The 23087-nt window shown below is 27.3% G+C and overlaps 1 protein-coding gene across 7 annotated transcripts; it reads left to right on the top strand.

The window, feature by feature from the left end:
- Nucleotides 1–35: 35 nt before the first annotated feature.
- Nucleotides 36–22689, top strand: Klc (kinesin light chain). Of its 7 annotated transcripts, none has more exons than XM_011636660.2 (8): nt 36–648; nt 9175–9541; nt 9859–10024; nt 10339–11054; nt 11660–11863; nt 11970–11981; nt 12517–12636; nt 12881–16244. In XM_011636660.2, exons 1-8 carry the CDS (start codon nt 632–634, stop codon nt 13031–13033), a joined length of 1755 nt encoding a protein of 584 aa, XP_011634962.2. In that variant the 5' UTR covers nt 36–631; the 3' UTR covers nt 13034–16244. The 7 variants fall into 7 exon arrangements, with proteins under 7 accessions (XP_011634962.2, XP_088930246.1, XP_088930245.1 ...); XM_089074119.1 differs by lacking the exon at nt 36–648 and adding an exon at nt 3979–4315; XM_011636661.2 differs by lacking the exons at nt 36–648; nt 12881–16244 and adding exons at nt 8585–8734; nt 18547–22689.
- Nucleotides 22690–23087: the final 398 nt, after the last annotated feature.

Consider the following 23087-nt stretch of genomic DNA (forward strand, 5'->3'; position numbering starts at 1 on the left):
GGTGGGGGGTCAGAAATTCTACGAACCAACACACCGGAGTGGAGTCGCTTCAGTCGCGACTTTACAGTCGGTCGAGAGGGGTTTATCGTGTGATAATTCCATACCACAATTTATCGCACTACCTATTGGCGACCTTCCTTCCGATTTCTCGCGTGTGCGTTCAGTGGCGGTTAGTATTCTCGGCCTTGCCTCTCGGATTTGTGATGCTGGATGTCGTAGCTTGCGCCCGAGCCTCGCCATCTTTGTCTGTCATCGTCGCCGTCGACGCCGCTGCGAGAACGGTTTCGGAAAACGTGTCTCCGATGCTCGTCGATCATCGTGGTATTTTCGTCGCGTGAGAACGATATTAATTCCGTGTGAAGCTAATAAAATTCTTTGTTCGCACGCGCATTTGCGGCAGGTCGATTTTACTTGCGAGAGAGAAAAAGGAGAAGAGAGAGAGAGAGAGAGAGAGAGAGAGAGAGAGAGAAGTAGAGAGAGGGAGAAAGAGAGCGAATGGTCTTTTCTTCGGTGAGGAACTTCGCAGGACCCTTCAAGGACATTTTCGGGACGTCCCAGGGATACCTTTAGGACCTCCCGGCATCCCTGATCCGGTGGGATGCTATATTGAAGCGAGCGGTGGCAACCTTCTATGGACCATTCGCAAGAGTGAGTATAGATTATAATTTAGACTATCATAGAAATGTTTAAGTAATCAGCCGATATAAATCACTGACAGATACACTCCTTCGATAAACGATTTGCTGATTAAAAAAAATTGTTATTATATATAAGATAGGATTGTTGAATCGCTAAATAAATAAACATATAACGTTCAGATTCAATTCTAAGTGTTATTAAAAGTATGAATCATGTGCTAATTATCGCAAATAAAAATCATTTTTTTCTATGTCTTGATATAAAAATATGGTTGACTCAATTGTAAATTATGATTTTTTTGTGCTAAAAATAGGAGAAAATGTGTTTATTACTAACTAGTAATAGATGATAATCATTTTCATATATTACATGGTTTATGGAGTTCTAGGAAATTATTTTGTTTGATTAATGTTTTACAGATTATTTAATGCTAATTAGTTTAATTATTTTTAACTGGAACATGTAAGAAACATCCATATTTTGGCAGGAATAACCGGCTTGATTCGTTTCCGTCGACTGCAATAGTCGTGGAAGCATAACTGAAGGTTAGCGACCATGACGCTAACAAACATCATTGTGCTTTGACTTCCTCAAGCATACATTATTTTATAATTTTCGAAAAAAATTAATGAATTAAAGAATACAAATTAATTCTTTAACTTTTATGTAAGGTTAATTAAATATTAATAAAAATAATAAAAATAACAAATATTCATGAATGTATCTAATTTTTGAGTGCGAAAAATAGGGAAAAGATAAAATATATATGAAGTATAATGAGATAATATTCATTCAAATCTTTTAAATTTACATTTTATATTTATAGAATTTTTATAAAAAGATATGCTAGAAGTCTATAACTTTCATTTTCTAATTAACGTTTTAATGATAATATGTAAATTGATGTTTTAATGATAATATGTAAATTTGAAGATCAGATTCGTTTTTAGTAAAATCTAGACAAAACACTTAGTTTTAAAGTTTTATTGAATAATATTAATAATTTTATAAAAATCATTAAAATTAATTAATATTTACGAAATTATATAATAAGGCATATATTAAAATTTAATTTTTAATTCATTTATAAATAATATTTTCATATTTTTTGTTGAATTGTTTAAAAAATAGAAATAAATATTTTTATTGAAAAATAATCTTATTTGTCTCATAATATAAATAGTTCACTAATCAACTTTTGTATTAATACATATGAATAAAGAGTGTTTTATTTTTCTTAAATTACAATATGTGAAAATTTTTTAAATTTATTCAATATGATTTAATGGCAATCCTATTACGCCTCTATGTGCTCTAATCAATTCCTTTTTTTCAAGGAGTGAAACTTTGTTAGCAGATAATTATCAGTGATTTATAGATATGTTATTTTAGTACATGATAAAATTTTTCCATTCATTTATTAGAATTTTAATGATATTTAGGAAAGCAGCTTTACATGACCATTGTGAAATTATTCTGCCACAATTCTAAAATCCTTTCTCGTCGGTTCCGAGTGAAACTTAATAAGACTTTTCCTTTCTCCTCTCGTCATTATAGCTATTTTGCCGTTATTTATCATAGACTTTAATTCTTAGTTATTATCATACATTTCATACATCACTCCATATCCAGATCATACTGCATTTAAAGTTTTGCTGCATTAATAGTTTTATTCAACATAGTACATCATTTAATGCATTATTCTTGATTATCAATTAAGAAATAATTACTAAGGAATTAGAGAATATATAAAATTAATTTTATATAAATTATGTAATATTTATATTTGCAGAGATTTTTCTTTTCTATATAAATAATTCACATTGTAATATAAAGATTAGATTTCACATAATATAATAAAATGTACAACAAATAAAAAATATATGAATTTATTATATAATAAATACACTGGATACTTAATTTGTTATATTAATCTGAATAATCTGATATTTTTGATTTTGAACAAATTATTAATCTATAATATTTGTAAATACATACCATACTTAACCTTATATTTCTTATATTGCAAATCGTCTATTTATTATTTAGTTATTATTATTTAGTTATTATATATTTTATGTAAGTTTATATTAAAGTTCAAATGCAACATTATTAAAAATTCATTATATGTAATAATCATATAATAATAATCAATTTGATATTACTGATGATATTCATTGTAAGAAATTTATTGCAAAAGATCTTGGATCTAGAATTCAAAATTAGATTTGTTTACTTTTGTCAACATACATCGTATTATTTAATCATTAAACAACGTTTTTGTTTCAATTAAAAAATAACTTTCTATATAATATGTTGATTCTTTTTTCATTTAAATTTACGTTAAAGATGACACAATATCAGAGCAATAAACTGTAATATTTGTGATAAGATTTATATCATTACAACAGTAAGATTCATAATATTGATTGGCTAACGAGATGATTTTGATATCAAAACTCTTTAAATTAAAATTTGATAATATTTGAAAGATGTTTGGAAGCTTCGGAATTACGTATTATTTTCGTATTGTTTTCTCATATCGAATGATTTTCAATCTGTATAAAAATCTCGATACGAAACCGTGAGAGAGAACGAGAGGGAGGGGGGGGGTAATACTTTTGCGTAGAACACACAGATACATTGCATTAGTGTGCTCAGTAAGTGTATTACTGGCTTGGTAGTCTGTCGTCATGTCATGAGTCATCGAATGCCAGTCCCAGCTGTATCCTCCAGTACTTTGGGATTGCAGAAACAGACTGCGTGGAACTTTCTTGCCGCACACAGATTTTGAGATTTCGCTATGCCGTCCTCGCGAGGAATTTTCCAAATTTTTTCAAACATTAAAAATTTACATGATTAAAAGTAATCTATATTTAAATCTTATTATCAACTGTTTATTACGTTAAGTAGTTATTTCATTTGCTTTTACATTATTTAATAAATAATAATTCTCTTCGGGGAAAATAATTGTTATAATTTATTTTGATATGTACATATAAATAAATGTAAAACAACTAAATCAACTATTTTCCTCAAAGAATTGTTTCATATTTATATATATATATAAAAATTAAGTATTAATAACGAATAATAATTTAAGATTTAAGATTTATTATTACTATTATATGACAAAATCTTCAATTAAATTTTGGATTGTCTTATATATACAAACACTATAACCCGCGGAGATGCACCCTCTTTTCGCAACCCCGCGCATATGCGTTATAGAAAAGCGTTGCAGCGCAGGCGTTGTACATTTTCCATCCCCACTGACGCTCTGCACCCTTTCCGGGGTAGGGATGGGCTCACCCACTACGGGGGTGGAAGTCTTCAGTGAGAGACTAAATGTGATCCCACGCGGTACAGTCACCGTAGCGATCGAAATTATACACAGTGTATATATACCTCTCTCCCCCCTCTCTCCCTCACACATACACACACACTACACATATACTTATGTATATACGCGCGCGTATTTGTATAAAATCTATATTTTTCTATCTATGATTAGATGACTTTTTTGTATCGTGAAATACGTCCAAATTATCATTGGAAAAAAAAATATTGTATATATGGATACACAACATACGTAGTGCGAAGTGGTGATTTGGCAGAGTCCACCGTTACCGATGGGTAGAACGGATATGTCAAAAACGCTCAATGCCTATAGAATGTAAGTAGCTTATAAAAAATCCATATCCTCTAATGCTCTCTCCCTCGCCTTACAAATTGCCACATACAAATTTTTTTTTATCGATAATTTCTCTGTGATTATATTTGAAATGACAATTCTTGATTCACAGTATTGTGATTGTATCGTGAAACGAAATGTATTTTAAAAAGATTGAACATTACTTCTACAGATTTGAAATAAATAATTCTTTTTTTTTTCTCCGTTAAAAATTGTTCACATTGTTCACGTGAAAATTTCTTCAAACTCTATGTAATTTATACGTACATTTTAGTGGTTTTCTTCTGTGCTTTATCTCTGTTTTTTTTTTTTTTTGTTTTTTCGAGAATTACGTGTTGTCCATCTATTTCATATTAAGCGTAAAAGGTAGGAGAAATCAGAGACAGTCATATTTATTGATAATGGAGTGGATTAAATGGCTATAGCGATTATGACCGTATATGGAGAACAGTAGGAAATAGCGGATGAATTCAACGGGGAAAGCTCTTAAGGATCTCTTTGATTAGACATGAGTTTGCTTGGTTCAAGGATAAGAATCATAACCAATTGCTACGTAGCGGACCTAGAAATTGCACCAACTGTCGCTGGTGCCAAGCATTGATCGGTGGTTCGCATGGCGTCGCGACGTTATCGTGCTCATCTGCGATATTCAGAGCGCAGTGCAGATATATGAAACTTTCGCGATATCTTTAAAAAATTGGGCTTTTAATACTTGAAGCAGATTCTCAGATTCTGAGTTGCATAACATCAATGACAAGCACAATTAACATACATGTTATTTAGCTAATCCTCAAACTGCTCCCTCTATAGCTTAGAATCGATCAATTTTATAAATTTCCTTAACTGAAAATACTTGTGAAATTTTGTTTTGATGTTGTAATTTAATAAAATAATTCGGTTTTTAATAATATGTTAATTGACTGTGTGATTTATCTGAACTTCTAATTTTTTTCTAAAGATTAAAAAATTGCGTTAATGCTAATGATTCAACGTTGGATAATTTTATATTATACAAGTGAAGATTTTGTCATGATTGAAATTTTGTATCAGATTTATTAGCTTGCATTTCTAGCAATATGAATTGCTAGATTATGTTTTTATTAATATTGATATGATTCTAATATTTATTCTTCTATAATTCAACATTTCTGGATTAATATATTAATTGATTAATGTTGCTGGGAAAATTAATATATGTTAATTAGTTTATTGAACCTATTTCTTGTTGAGATTTAAAACCTTATTGATTAATATTGATAATCATGACTTGTTATTAAGTATCGTCATTTTATTTATAGTTATACGAAAATGTATAATTTGAAGGATTTAAATCTGTTCGTATCATTGCAGTTATACAAAACATAAAAAAGATAAATTTTATTTTGATTTTTGATTCATGAAATTTCAATCATTTTTATTTTATAATATTTTTACAGAATAAAAATTTAGTTCAATTGATAACGAGCGCTGTTACATTCCAGTATCGAATTTCTCACAGTCTATTGCATGTTAACATAAACACGCAATGTCGCCATATCTTTTGATATCTTACTTCCTTCCTCATGCGAAATTAAACTTAGAGGATTGAAAATGATGACATGCAAAGATAAATGTACTTGAAAATAGTAAGATAAGTTATTGTTAGTTGTAGATACAGTCTAAGAATACGTTATGCTGTTCAGAAAAGTTATCTTTATATAAAGCTGTATTAATAAAACAAGCGGAGATCAACCAATATTTTATCAATGTAATAAAAAATAAAATGGGAAAAATATCGAAGTAAATATAGATATAGATATTGATGCAATTATATGTTTAAAGCAGAATACTATTCTTAAAATAAGTATAATTTGCTATTAGGACTTATGATTATTCATACTAAATTGAATTATTATAAACATGTCTAGTATTATTTTCTTTCTTTTCTTAACTTTTCACATATTTTTTAATTTTATCCATTTATTTTAGCATACTATTTCTTCCTCTTTTTATCTATTGGCATTTTTATCTTTACTTATCTTAACTTTCGATAATTTGTAAAATAATCTGTATATTCCTATACGTGTCCTAGAATTTCATTCTCAGCTTGTTCTTATTATTTTAATAATTTATAAACTTTGGATTGAAATTTTATAAATTTGAAGATATACTTTGTCATAAAAATTAGAGATATAATTTTTTAACTAATTAATCACAATCGTTACAAGTTAAAAATAATCGTTTGAAATTTATCCATGTATATTTTTTTCATGGTTATAAAATAGTGCTATGAAATATAAATGGTAAGAGTAACAGAAAGTAATTCAGAATAAATAGCAATCATAAAGAAAACATACGCAAATAATTTGACTCGTTCTTCGTGGCTTTTCTTCTCCATCATCCTACTTTGCAAAATTTATCGTAGAATATTTTTCAAGATCGTTCTATGGCTTCAAATCACAATTGTTAACATTTTCATATATATTTTAATTTAATAATAGTTTACGATAATTTAATAATGATTTGTGTATCAGCTGGTCTATTAATCTAAAGATATAAATCCAAGGTGGATCTCTCAAGTTGGCTTCTGCTTTTTATTGTCGCTACTTTGAAAGATTAAGGTTGTCATTGGTTGAAACAAGTTTATGGCGGAAATGCCTGGATCGGATAAATGATTTCATTGCGAGGTCGTCAGGTTCGTTCACGGTACTGACCTCAGATTGTTGGAAGAGGTCAAGGTTTACGAGTGCCTGAAAATTCAACCTCGATCGAGCGTCTAGGACACTGGTCGTTTAACGTTTTATGGCTATCATGTATGTGTTTTCGAATAAATGCATTGGAATTTTCGATTGGAATTTTCGAATGTTTCTGTTTTTCAATTATTATTTTATAATGAATGTATTGAAATCGTTCTCGAGAATTTTCAATAAATCGACAGTGAGTAGACAATTAAAATGAAACAATGGTGGTATTGCTTGATTGGAAAAGTTCACTATTTTTTATTAGTCACAACGATATTTAAGATCCATATTTATTATCGTTTCAAATTGTCATATACATGTGATTGTAATTGCGAAATATTTTACAATCGATCCTTAGAAAAAGGTGGTCTCTTGGTTGCTATTGACATGATAGCGATGTGATCGTTCTTCATCATCGAATTTCTAATTGCATTACAGTCATACAGGTTGCTTCACAAGAATACCTGAGAATTTTATTTTTTCAATTAAAAAAAAAATTCTGGATAGATAATTTTTCATTACAAGGATATTATTAAGGTTATTATTAGATATTATTAAGTATTAAGTTATTAAATTTTTTAATTAAATATTTAATGTTTAAAAGATTGCATTGAAATATTTATGTAAATTTTTTTTTATCTTATTGGGCATATATATATATATATATATATATATATATATATATATATATCTATAAAACTTTATTACTATTATTTTTATAACTTTAAATATTTTTCTCATATTTTGTAATATTGGCATATTGGCACAATATTGTTGATTAAAAAAAAAGTATATTTCATTAATATTTGAAAATTTATTGTTTATTTTTTGATGGTTATCAGATTAAATGTATCGAACATTTATTATTTTAACTTAAATTATTGGTATATTTTGATTATATTAATAACTTTGTGTTATGCGTTAAGCGTTCCATCAGAATTATAAAATGATTTCAAATTATTTCTCTTCTTTTGAAATCTTATGTATTCAGTTCTGCAATATTAATTTAAATTTGTTATATTCTTTCTGTACTTGTAAATTATACATTTTTCTTTTATTCTTTTTTTCTATATTGATTTTTAATATTATAGTATATTTCTCATTCCATAAATTTTGATTTTACAGAATAAGGTGTAACAGATGAAAGAAAGAAAAGTTGTGCCACTTACAATTTTATATGAATTCATTGTATTGATTTTGATTACAGTATATCAATTTTATTATATCGTTTTTTTTACATTTAATTATTTAATTATACAAATTATTTTATTTATACGAAATATTTATCTATAAATTTGAAATCTAAGAAAATTAAATTATTGCGAGTAATAAAATAAGAACGTAGAATTACAGAATAATACAAAATTAACCGTAATTTCAGTTATAATTTTTAGTTGGTGTTCCATTCTATTCTATACTTTACAATTGAACAATTTTATAGCATATTTTAATAAGAAAAACTTAGAAAGAGACAATTACGTTTAACGGAAGGGGAATAATATATCGTAATATATTCTCGTGATATATTGAAACATATCTTCGTGAATCGCCCTGTATGCGTATCCGATCCCGCGAGAGCGCCGCGGTACCACACGATGCGCCGGCGTCAAAATATTGAGCCGACGGTACCACACGTTAAACCAGCACATAGACAGCTTCAACGCGGCCCTGAAGACATGGGGTAAGTCCTCTCTCTTCATCCTCGTCTTCCGTTTTACTCGTGACTCTTCCCGATCGAGTGTCGATCGCGTGCTCGAGTTAGCTTTGCACAATGATTGTCCCACCCTCGGCATTTTCGAGATTCTTCACTTTCATTCTTCGACTTTTTTCTTAACGTCGAAAGACCATAGCCTGACGTTCGTCGGCCATGTTGCAAAAATATGCAACAATATTATATAAATTTTTGGTATTTTATTACAGGATACTTTACTCGAATATTGCGGTGGAATATTTGGTGGAATGAATATTTGGTATTCTTCTTTAGAAATTAGCTCTGTTAATTTTTTCTCAAAATACAAAAAGCTTAATTATATTTATACTTCTCAACTTTGAGGAAGTAGTAAAAGGAAAAATCTTATTGTTTTGCAGATATAAGTTTTATTTTTTTTTTTTTGCTTTCAGTAAAAAAATCGAGAACATAGGCAGAATGACGGCGATGACGCAGGAGGAGATTGTGGCTGGAGCACGGACGGTTGCGCAGGGTCTGGAAGCTCTTAGAGTTGAGCATGGCGGTTTGCTTCAAGGCCTGCAATCGCAAGACGCACCAGCCGCTCGGGACAAGGCTAGTCTGTTATCTAAAATTATCGAGATGATCGACCTGGGCCTAGGCGAAGCGCAGGTGATGCAGGCCTTGGCAAGTCACCTGCAGATGGTAGAGGCGGAAAAGCAGAAACTGAGGACACAGGTGAAGAGGCTGTGCCAGGAGAATGCCTGGCTCAGAGATGAGCTAGCCGGCACTCAACAGAAGTTACAAGCAAGTGAGCAAGCTGTAAGTACTATCATATCGTTGTTAACACAACTTTAGATGGTACAAAACAAAAGTGATTTAAATTGAATTTTCAAGAATTTTTATATGATTATTTTTAATTGCACTTTAGACTTCTACTTTTTAATATAGATTAGTGATATGTTATCTAACTTACAAAACACTTAATATAAATATTATAAAGATTGATGTTTTCTATAAGAGAACTAAACGTCAATTCGCTGAAACAATATTCGGAAAATGTATTTTGAAGTATTTCTTCTCTAATCCATAAAAAAATAAAACAAATGTTATAAATTATTTTTAATCATGTCTCACAGGTTGCTCAATTGGAAGAAGAAAAGAGGCATTTAGATTTTATGGCCAGTATGCGACAGTACGATCCAGACCCATCAACAGAGGATGAAAATGCTAAGGATCGACCAAAGGATGATCCTGTGGTGGATCTTTTTCCTGATGATGATGCAGACGATCGCAATAGCAAATGTACGTGAATTTCCTATTTTTTAAAATTATTTTAATCATAACAAAATTCTTGAATTTATTTATTGAAATTTTTATAAAAATAATTGTTTGCTGAAAAATAATAATATATCAATATTAAGAGCAAATGACATTATTTAACAATAAGTAGGAAATTATTAAATCATAATTATTACATAAGAATAATTTTTTATTACATGAGACTAATTGAAATTTTTTATAAATATTATTTTTAAGTGAAATAAATGTAAAAAATTTTTAGAATCTTATAAGTATTATTTATTTTTTTAATTTGGATTTTTATCGTATTCTTTTAGCTATATCTCCGACTCCACCATCACAATTTGCTCAGCAAGTAAATGCTGGTTATGAGATACCGGCACGTTTGCGCACACTGCACAACCTGGTGATTCAGTATGCGAGTCAGGGACGTTATGAAGTGGCAGTTCCTCTGTGCAAACAAGCTTTGGAAGATCTGGAAAAAACTTCCGGTCATGATCATCCCGATGTGGCAACCATGTTGAACATCCTCGCGCTTGTATATCGAGATCAGAACAAATACAAAGAAGCTGCAAATCTTCTAAATGATGCTCTAACGATTCGAGAGAGAACACTGGGTGAAAATCATCCCGCGGTAGCGGCGACGCTGAACAATCTTGCAGTGCTATATGGAAAACGAGGGAAATATAAGGAAGCTGAACCTTTATGTAAAAGAGCATTGGAGATTCGAGAGAAAGTGCTGGGTCGTGATCATCCGGATGTGGCAAAGCAATTGAACAATCTGGCACTGCTGTGCCAGAATCAAGGCAAATATGAGGAAGTTGAGCGCTATTATCAACGAGCACTTGAGATCTATGAGGCCAAACTTGGCCCGGATGATCCAAATGTCGCTAAAACAAAGAACAATCTAGCATCATGTTATTTGAAGCAAGGAAAGTACAAGGATGCCGAAGTGCTGTACAAACAGGTGCTCACCAGAGCGCACGAGAGAGAATTTGGCACTATCGATAGCGACAACAAGCCAATTTGGCAGGTATGATATTGAATCATAACACTATCAAAGTTATAAACAAGAATTTATTTTCCAAAAATCGTTATAGAAAACAGAAGTATAGTAACCATAAATATTTCTAGAATTATATATAAAAAAAGGAAGAGTATAGTTTAATGACTTGTAATTTATTTATTGCAACTTTCTTTGGAATAATTCTGTTTAGAATGGTGCTATAGTTGCTATAACGGTGCTTGCGATATATGGAGTTTTGTCACTGGCTATTTAGAGATAAATGTAAGCTTTTGGAAGCATTTTATTTATGAGTTATAGCTACGATAATTTTAAACAATTAAATGTCATAATAAGAATATTTTAAAATATTGATAAAATAACTAAAATTATATAGAAAAGTAGACTAGTTAAAAATTAAATTTTTATAAAGAAAATAAAAAGCAGCACAACACAATAGATTTATATTGCCTATTTGTGAAATTTATACAAAACTCTTTTTTTTTTAATGGAAAGTTTGCAATATTTTATATCAGAACATTTTATTGTTGAGAAAATTTAGTTTAAATTGAATTATCTTTTTTTAATGAAATTATTGGAAATCTATGTTTATGATCTTATGATTTCTGTTTTAGGTAGCAGAAGAGAGGGAGGAAAATAAACACAGGAACAAGGAGAACACACCATATGGGGAATATGGTGGTTGGCACAAAGCTGCAAAGGTGGATTCTCCTACTGTTACTACTACCTTGAAAAACCTCGGTGCCCTTTATCGAAGACAGGGTAAATACGAAGCTGCGGAAACTCTCGAAGATTGCGCTATGAGATCTCGAAGAGAGGTAGATAACATTTATTGTTAATTTATTGTTTTATTAAAAGTACACATATCAATGATACACTGCAAATGATACAACTAACAATATCTTTTGCATTTTTCGCACGCAGCACGTGCAACAAGTGAGTAAAACTATTTAGCACAAGTTTGACATTTTGCATGATGAGTGCACATTGCAAAATAACACAAAATTTATCTTTTGTCTATCTATTTTTTTGTTTGAAATATTTTTTGTTTATTTTATGTTTAATTTAAATTAACATATAGTTAATTATTATGTATAATTATGCATAACGCATTAAGATACATATGATTCTTGACAAAATTTCCAAATTAAATTTCTTTCGTTGAGTTATATGTGTATAATTTACATACAAAGAATAAATAATTAATAACAATAAAGTAAAAAAGTCTGCGATTAAAAGATTTCTTTGTTATCATTAGTCTAAGAATAAATTTATTGTTTGCGGCGCTGACTGTAGAACGCACACAAATTAAATAATTTTATATATTTAAAAAAATTGAAAAATTGAAGTTATGGAATTATATTTTATAAATTAAAATAAAAAAAATGATAAAATGGATATTAAAATTTAATTAAATTAATTATGACGATTATACAATTTAGTAGCTATTTATTTTTATTTTTATTTATAGGCGTTGGAGTTAGTGAACAAAGCGCGAGTGGCACAATTGCTGGGCGACGAAAAGAGCTCTACCAGACGTGGCTCGCGATCCAGTCTGGCCAACAGCGAACACGAGCAAAGTCATGATGAGGTGAGTCTTTTTCTTTCCTTCGTCTGTCATCTCGTCGTATAAATTAGTCGTATGCACTTCCGCATGCCATGCAGTAGTTGACACAACACTCATAGCCGTCTACTATCCTTTTCTTCTTTCTTTTTGTTCTTTTTTTCGTTTCGTCCCGTCGTCCATCACGTCCGGCACAACCTGATCTGACTGAATTCTGACCGAATCTCATCGGCGACCGCACACGCACGCATACGAACGCAATCGAACGCAGGCGAACAGCTCGCTGCCACTGGTGCAAAGGGCGCTACATGAAGGACAGTCAGCGGCAGGCAGCGGCCAGCACCAACACGACGCTAGTCCTAACAAACCCGGGTTTAAAAACAAGATCTTCCAAGCTTTTGGCATTCACTCGTCATCCACATAGGCCGGGTGGATCCTATTTTCCGTTTCTCGTTATCTTCTATTCCGCCTTATCATATCATCATATCTGTTCTCTTCAGCTTCGTGTCCTCTATTTTTTCTAACAGTTTTTATTTTCTCTTTCTCTCTTCAATGCTTTCTTATAACATTCTTATCTCACTTTAAATGCAGAATATATAAAATGTACTGCAGCTAAAGAGAACAGATCTATTTTATCGTGGTTTCATTCGTCATTCGTCGACGATCTTTTTAAGTATGACGTCACTAAATAGATAGATGTGCTTCTATAGTAAATAAGAAAGATAGATTTCCTTGTCAGAATAAGAATTTTAAAATATACTCTTTAATCTCTTTATCTTTCAAAGTTAACTTATATGAAAAATTAACATTAATCAGATAATTCCTGGATATTTTTTTATTAAAATAACTATTGAAATATTAATAGTAATCCAATTAATCAAATTTAAAATAAAATATTAAAATTACGAATATTAAAATATTAACAAGATTTATTTTATCTTTTGTAAAGTCACAAATTACACAATTATTTGTAAATAATTTATTCAATTATGATTACGATATGATTTGTAATGATTTTTTTATATGAATCGAGAGAATATACTTAGAAAAGATTGAAATCAGATACAAGAAGTATCAATTCGTGAAGTTCGACAAAAACCTGTGCCATGTGATCCATATATAGGCACAATGCATATATCCCGAATGAACTCCGAATAGAACACATCTAACTATATTATGTGATAAAATGTGACGTCTAGTATAAATGGGTACTTCCAAAAGAATCATCCATTATAATATTATTCTGCGGAGTTCTCCTCATTATAACGATACTTTAACTTAAGAATTTTATTCGTTCAAAATATTTTATGTTAAAAACTATATTCAACGTACATTTTATTGCACAATCCGTAAAGCTACTTGCCGTCGTTTCCAAAGATAGTAAAAAAAAACGCTTTAATAATTTTTTTTTAAAGACGACAAGATGGCGGTATTTAATATGGCATTTCTCTTTATACCTTAATAGATACAAATTGAAAACTTTCTCACATGTTTTAGTATCATACTTACTTGCAGGGTGTAATCATCGTTTCAATTGGAACACCTTGGCTAAATTGCATTTATGAGACTAACTTTCCAGATAAATAAAAGTCTGCTTACATACCATAAATGTAAGAAATAATTGAATTTGCTTATATTTATGTCTTATGCAAGATTTATATAATGTATTTCAAAAAAATCTCAGAATTTAAAATTTGGTGGATGTAATTTACTATTTCGAAAATATTTTATTATTATGCAAAAAATATTTTCTGTATATTTTAACACTATATAATTATATATTATTATATGCTTATATAAATTATATATATTGTTTATATATACTATTTATATTATTTGTATAATTATAAATTGATATTAGAGTATACAAATACTTTTTGCATAATGATAAAATATTTTAGAAATACTAGATATACTTATATTTAACTTTATAATATTCTGATATTGTTTTGAAATACAACAAACGTTTAATGCCTTTCAATTTTAAAATAATATATTTATATATTGTATTAGATACTTATTTGTTATGATTATTAATTAAATATTAAAAAATTTATTTTTATTGATATTTGATTAATTTAACATTATATAATTTATAATTTTTATATAAAACATGCTGTTTTAACTAATAATATTTTTTTACTTATATTTCTCTTGTGTTTAAGAATTTTATGAATCCAATTATTTTCTTACATTTATGATTTAAATAGATTTCAACATAATTAAAGATTTTTAACGCATTTTTAATTAAAATAGAAAAGCAAATGGAATTAGAAATCAGTAAAAAATACATAAAAGATTTCGATAAATGTTAATACAGAACATATTTTTTGCTTGTCATGTGATAAAGCTTGACCAAAAATTTTTTTTATTTTTTTTTGTTCTAAACTTATATTTGTTTCTTCTTACTACTTTTTTCCGCCAAAATACAATGAAATTACGCACATTTTATCTAAATGTAGTATTATCATGCAAGTAGCAACTTTGCTTAACTATATGATGCAGTATAGATTCGCAAAGACAGCGCGAAAAAAAAAAGAAATGAGACATAATAATGATTAAAAGGCCTCGATTAAAATAAGAAAAATAGATTATTTATGTAAAAAAATATTGTTATGAATCTAATAACAATTATGAAAATATTCCGATTTTTATTCAATTTATATTATTACAATTATGTGTATAGTATATGTATCTATTATAATATAAATTGAAATAAAAATCGGAATGATAAAGAAATTTTTTTTAAATTTATTGGATGATATTTTTTAAATTAAATAAAAATTGGACTACATCATTAAATATTGATGATGTATTTTAATTTTTATTTATAAAAAAAATTCTTCAAGTTTGCAATGCAGTGACATCTATATTTCACATATCGATAATACAAAGCATACTTTGTCCTCTCGGATATTTTACATTAGAAAGAAACTTATTTTTAAAATTTCACGTGTGGTTTTTAGCGGTACTTTGATCGCAATTTAAGCGCGGTTCGAAACAAGATTGCAACAAGATTGCAACAAGATTGCAACAATTTCAATTCTTGAACTTACAGTATCTTGAAGATATGAGATAAGGTGATTTGAAGATATATTTTATCTATAGCATATATTTATATGATTGTATAAAGAAAAATACATTTCAAATATAATTCCGACACAGATATATATCGAATGTATTTGAAAACTTTAAAAGAAAAAATTAAAATTGTAGTTTAAAAAATATATTTGAAATATATTTGAATTATACTTGAAATATATTTAATGGTGGCAGAAAATGACATAGATGATATCTTTCGTAAGATCTCAATGGTGCATGTAAAAAAAAGAAAAAAATTAATGTTTTTCTTGTTAATTTCTGCGTTGCGTGATACTGAAGATATGTGGTTTCAGTCGGAAGAAATATGAGTTTTATATATTCTACGAAACAACACAACACTCTTAATACATACATTCTTTTTTAGATAGGTTAATTTGTTATATTAATTAATGGTAATTTTATTCTCTCTTGATTAAATTAATAGGCCGATTAAAGTAATATTCCTTAATAGAAACTTAAAGTGATGTTAAAAATGATGCAGGTAGTGCCTTGAGACTTTAATAAATGATAAATAAATTATTTTCAAACTGAGAGTTTAATCTATTTTTTATTTCTATTCTACTATGCGATATTTCGAAGTTATAACTTTTCACTATAATTACTTTAAGGAAATAGTAACAATAGTATAAAGAAAGATAATTATTTTCTTTTATTTTTAATAATGCTTTCAATAACTCAAGTTTAAATTAAGATTTTGTTGAAATTAAATGAAATTAAATTAAATTAATTGTTTCCAACGAATAATATGTATATGTATATATACATATTATTGTGTGATGTATTTGATCCTCTATACTATATATTAATGAATAATATGTGCAATATATATATATATATATATATATATATATATATAAAATTATATTTTTCTTTTAAATAGTAGGTTCTTTTACAACAAGCAATTCTTTTTTATTCAGCTTTTAAAAATATTAAGATAAGATTGAAAGATGAATGCTTTATTTTTTATCTTTCATATTTTGCATATTAAAACATATCAAAATAAAATATGAATTTCGTAAGTCATTTTAAATATTTTTGCATACAGAATGTTGAAAAGAATTATAAGAAAAAATGTATTTAACAAAAAGTAACGATTAGCTTAAAATTTTATAGATGCTTCTATGTGTAACAGAAAATTGACAAGATATTTTGAAAATAAGGAATGTTTATCTAAACGATCTTTAATACAGCTTATATTTTAAAATTGTTTATAATTCTTATAATTTCTAATAACTTTTATTTCTAATATTTGGTTCTATTACAACTTTTTCTTATTTTATGCTATCTTTTTAATATTATTCTTTTCTCTCTATGTATAAAGTGAGAAACTGAATGAAAAAGGCAGAGTGCACATTTTATTTATTTATTAAAGATTTATTTTATAAAAATTAATAACAAGTTTCAAAATAAAGACATGTTCTTCCTGTCACTTCTAGAGAAGAATTCTACAATATATATCATTTAGAATGCCAAAAAAGATATGTAAAAATTGTAATCAGTTGGATGTATAATGTTGGTAATGAATGAAATATTGTGCATTAATTTTCTCTGCACGCAAAACTTGTGCTTAATTATAATGTTCGTTCTTTGGATCAACTTGCGTTGTCGTTTTTGTTTCGCTTTGATTCTTGAGTATATATTGAGCGGAATCCGAGGTACAAGATGAGGATGATGATGATGCAGCAGAAATATATCACTCCTGACGACGAATGGATATAAATGATAAGGTGCGTATTTTTTTCGTAGAAAAATATATTGAGGTTTTTGTTTTTCGATTATTAGTGCACAGAATATTACAAGTAGCAATTACCCTCGATTGTTTCCGCCACTTTATTTCCTTTTACATAATTATCAATCTATTTCTTTTGTATGAACAAAAATGTTGTTTGATAATGAAGAAGCAAGTCGATGATATTGAAATATTTTGAAATTATATAACATCAATCTATTTTTCTAAATAATTATTTTTAAACCTAAATTTGTTATTAGGACAATATATTTATTTAATTTTTATAACATCACTTTTATATTACTTGCTTCTTCAGTTCCCATTTTTCAATACTTATTGTAAAATTTATAAATAATAGTGATAATAATGATGTAATGTAGCATTTATTCCATCAAATATAATAAATATGTTCTACAAAGGATATTAATATCAATATTTATATTGTTAAGAAAATTGTAGAAAAAATAAACTGTAAATTGTTAGTGTGTGAAATTGCATGCCGAAGCAATAATTGTATATAATTATAATTATTTTTCTAATTTTATGTGTGCTTGTTATTGTATGATGATAAAATATAAATACTCGTTAGCTAATTTAATATCGTGCGCTTCTTTCAGCAATATTATTAACATTTTATAAAACGTTTTATAAAACAGATTATAAATATCTTGTGTCTTCAATCAAAATAGAAACTTGTAAAATTAATTTTAATCTACAAATTAATACTATTATTAGAAACTTACTATTAGTAAAAAAATAGGATAAATGCAAAATATTTCTAAAGCGGTATTTTTCATTAATTACTTTTTTTAATGCAAAGATCTATTTATAAAATATTTTTTTATATATTGATACAATTAAATATTATGACATATCATTAATTTAAAATTAAAAAAAACATTAATATTTTCAAGTGTAACATGATTTATCATCTATAACATGGTTTATATATTTATTAGAGGAGACATTCAATACTTTCTTAAATTATTATATTTCTAGATTACTTAATTTTTTTAAACTAAACATCCATACAAATAATTGAAGATATGAGATATACCTATTTTTGAGATCAATTAAACTAAAGACTTGTTTCTGTTTTGTTACAGGATTGGAAGTACGCCTTTCGCGCGAAATAAAGAGAACGTTCATTGACGAGAACTCACTTAACTATAATCTCAATGTGCGAATGATAAGACGAAAGAAGACTCTGCAATGACCGATGATGATGTTTATTATATATCCAGATCGTCGCATACACAGCACACATTCCAGCTGTTTCTCTGTAACGAAAAACGCACTGTATGCGAGTTAGCTCAACGTTGCTGCTAGTTTCTCACTTATAGCTTTATACGAATTGCTCTTTATTATATTCGGAACATTTATTTGGATGAATTTGAAAGATATCGAATAATTGAGAATTGAATTGATAATTGAATCAAAATTTAGAAGAATCATCTATTTATCATATCTATTTATCTTGCATATATCAATACAGCTACACATACATATTTTGGTACTTTCTTTATGATAATGCGTTATCTTTCCAGCTGGAGATAGATTTGATCAAAATCAAGTCATACATTTACATGTACTTGGTATAAACATACGTTTTCTTGATTGACATTGACTATTTAATTTATGTTATCTACATTCACTTTAGATTTAAATAGATTATATTATTTATATTTAATGATAATTACTATAAGTTTCTTTAGTAAAACATTTCTTTTTGCTTGATAATCGAGAAAAGAATTTTTTAATATTGTTTTAAGAATTTTTAAAATTTGTTTTTTAAAGTAAAGTTCTTTTCAAAAGGAATTTTATGAGATCTTTTAGATAGCATTTTTTGAGATTTTTATGGGATAAAAATATTGTCTTATTTATTAGTATATATATTATATATATATATATATATATATATTATTCAAAATTTGAATTCGAAAAGATTTGAATGCTTTTTCAATTTAAAACGTGTAGTAGAACATGTAATTTACATGTTACTAATAATTAATGGCAGCAATGCTGCAGCTATATATTTATCTCTTTTTTTCGGACAGCTAAAAAATATAAAAAACATTTAATTAGTTTATGGCATACAATGCGGTTTTTCGCGCAGAATTTTTTGAACTCGTAAATGGCTAGAAATGCATGTATATTTTCAATAATTTACTTGCATTTATGGAACTCTAATGGGAAAAATGCATCGTCTGCCATAGCCTATGCCGTTGTGAGCTCAAAGATTGCAATGTTTTTGATGAATTTCAATATGCGCAAAATTCTTGAGATTATTGTTCTCATGGTTTTAGTGCGTTCTACAATTTATCAAGAAAAAAATTTTATAACTTTTCCGTCCGTGAATATACACTGAGTTGGCATCAAAAAGATTAATACTTTGAATCATTTTATATAATATCCAATAGGAGAATTTTAAGGTACAAAAATATCATTGGTTAAAACATTAAAATTTTCATCTTGGATATTCTTTCTTTACTAATAAATTATTCTTAGTTGCTGTTTCTACTTTGGATTCAATTTCTATTATCTTGAAGATTTAAATCGACTTTGAGTTTTGGTGAATTGTAAAATAGAAAATTGATAGAAACCAAATTTTAATTGTTAAATTATATATAAATATAAGTTTATCACTTGATAAATATACATATGTATTCAGAATAATTTAAATTATAAAACAACTTATTTTTATATTAGAAATTTATATTATTAGAAAGATAAATTAGTTATTTTTATGTTATTCGGAACGTATTATTGACGTTGATCACATTAACTTCTATATGATAAATATTTTTCATTTATTATACTAGAATTATCTCAGATGAGTTTTGATAATCATTAAAAGAAATTAAAATTTTTTTTTAACCAATTGCACATTTACGAGTTTGAAACATTAAAATAAAATTTATATTTTGTTATAAATTTTATCATTTATCGAGCTGTGCATCTCATCATTATTCTCGAATTTTTATTGACTGTGTGAAATAATGTAAAGAATATTATTTCTTCTTATAACCTTTCAAGAATTTTTAACAGAAAGGTTACATCGTTATTGCACTATTTATTGTCTTAAAAGTCGTCGTTGAATTTTGAAAATTAAGCTTGAAAGGATCATAATATATATAAGGAAAAGTTAAACAGTAAGTAAATTGACGAATCATAATTGAGCATTCTCTCAAAGCTCTCGTTTAATCTTTTGTTTTTGAGAATGCATTTACTAATAAGTTATACTATAAAATATTAAAAATTATATTTGATTGAAACTGTGTAATATTTTTTTTTTTTAGTTTTAATATCGAATTTAAAGTCATTTACGAGTCTCGTAAGCTAACGCGGAAAAAATATTGGATTATTTATTTGAGATTTAATCTCTCTTTTTTAAAGATTTTATTTTATTTATTCTTTTTTGTAATTTTTAACGTTCTGTATTATCTTTCGTTTTATTTTTATTCCATACCGTTAATAGTTCCGATTTATGTGCCTGAGAGCTTAAAGGCCTAGATTCTCTTTTAATTTGATCACATTTTAACGGATCATCAGCAGGCACTATATCTTTTAGACTCCGTAGAATTTTCTAGATTTATCTAGAAAAGACTTTTTTAAACCCCTTAGTGATAATAGATTAAGTTCCTAATAAATTTTTTATTTCTAATGTATTTTTGCGTGATGGAGTTATATAGATTCTGTGTTATCAGAGGCTTAAATTTATATTCAGGTGCCTGCTGAAGGTTGAACGCATATCTGTTTGCGAGTGAGACTCAGAATTATTTTTAATGGTATTATAAATTCACAAAAGAATATGAAGAAGAATATGAATAAAGAAATATATGAATTTAAAAAAAAATAGAAATATATGAATTTTATAATATTATTTATAACGTATTCTTTTTTATGTCATCTGTTTAAAAAATTTCTTTATGCATATATAATATTTAATACATTGACAAGAACAGTCGTAATAAAGAAAATTGATTATTATATTCTATGATGAAAATTGAAGAATATTTTTATTCTATGCATGCATTAATGCATATAATTTTCCGAATGTGCAATTTAACATTGTATTGTTTAAAATTGATCACCTTTTTAATTATTTTTTTGAAGTCTTCAGATTATGTATTATCAACAAAAGAATATTTTAGAAAACATTTTCTCAAAATATATTCGCTAAATCATAAGAAAAATATATAAAGTAAAATCTGAGATACCTCGCAAGCTACTGTTTTTTTTTCATTCGATGATGTTTATTTAATAATTTTGTATGTAGAATGATAATGAGAATTACTTTAAATAAGAAAAAGATATATGATTATATATATGCGATATATACAAAATATCGGTGAAATATCAGGAGCACCTCTATCTGAAATAAAAATTAGAATGATCGCGTTGAATGTTCTCTTCAAAATAAAAATAAAGTTTTTATTTGAAACTTTTTTCACTAAATATATTGTTTGTGAAAGATGGTCATTTAAAAAGTTTAGTATATAAAAAAATTTATTTATATACTACATACATAGTTAAATATAATTGTTATTTATATGATAATAATATGTTTTGGAAAATGTAGTGAGTCATTATCTTAATTTTTACATAATTTTTAATTTAAATTGTATATTAAAACAACCAATAAACAAAAATGATAATTGATCTAAATATTTATTATATTAATTTATTTATATACAAACAGTCATACATAACTAATAAATCACGTTGGATTTTTATATAAAGCAAATAATTTTCTATTTAATTAGAAATAAATTTAATTATTTGTGATTAATTTTATTTCTTTTGTAAAATTATTTTTTTACATAAATAATTGATTTGATCAAGTTTAAGATTAATTTTATTAAATCAATTTTATTTAATCAGAGAGAATTATTTGTAACCTTTTTTTCTCAGAAAATCTATACAAATTATTATTTTATTGTAGAAAAACACAATCTGATATCATTACATCTATGAGGAATTTTTCTAAGATAATGATGCTTTTATATTCGGTATGAATGATGTGATGAGATAGTCCAAATAATATTCGAAAAGTTCCAAATAATATTCGAAATATTATCGGCTCACGAATGATTATATACATATGGATAGGTACTGTTTTATTATACACGCGGTTGCATATTAGCGGAGCTTTTGAAGCGTACTGTAGCTCTCAGGTGCAAACATATTGTTATTTAATGACATGCATATATGTATAAGCTTTGATTTATAATAAATATTTCCACTTACGCATATTGTTTTTTTTTAATGTTGAATACAACATTAAAAGTTATAAAAAAATTGCGATATTATATATGTTAGAATATAAAGAAAGGATCGATAAGAATAATGAATTAATTCCTAAATGGAAAGAAATTTTTAAATTTAAATATAATATAATATGATAAGTATATGACAGGTATGAAATATAATCTTCCAAGATTTCATTCACTTATATTATTCGGCACGATTTGAGATGTAATCAACATCTGCACAGACAGATGTTCTGATGCTACGATAGCCATAGTGAACCCTTTGGACTTGCGGTAAGAGTCGCAACTTAAAGAAATGAAGAGTTTATCAGCCCGAAAGGCTCTTCGGTGTCTGTCAGATTGACCAGACACCGAGCGAAACGCTTCTACGCGGA

Source organism: Pogonomyrmex barbatus, unplaced genomic scaffold (genome assembly GCF_055798465.1).
Source record: "Pogonomyrmex barbatus isolate J1 unplaced genomic scaffold, ASM5579846v1 scaffold16, whole genome shotgun sequence".
Taxonomy (NCBI): domain Eukaryota; kingdom Metazoa; phylum Arthropoda; class Insecta; order Hymenoptera; family Formicidae; genus Pogonomyrmex; species Pogonomyrmex barbatus.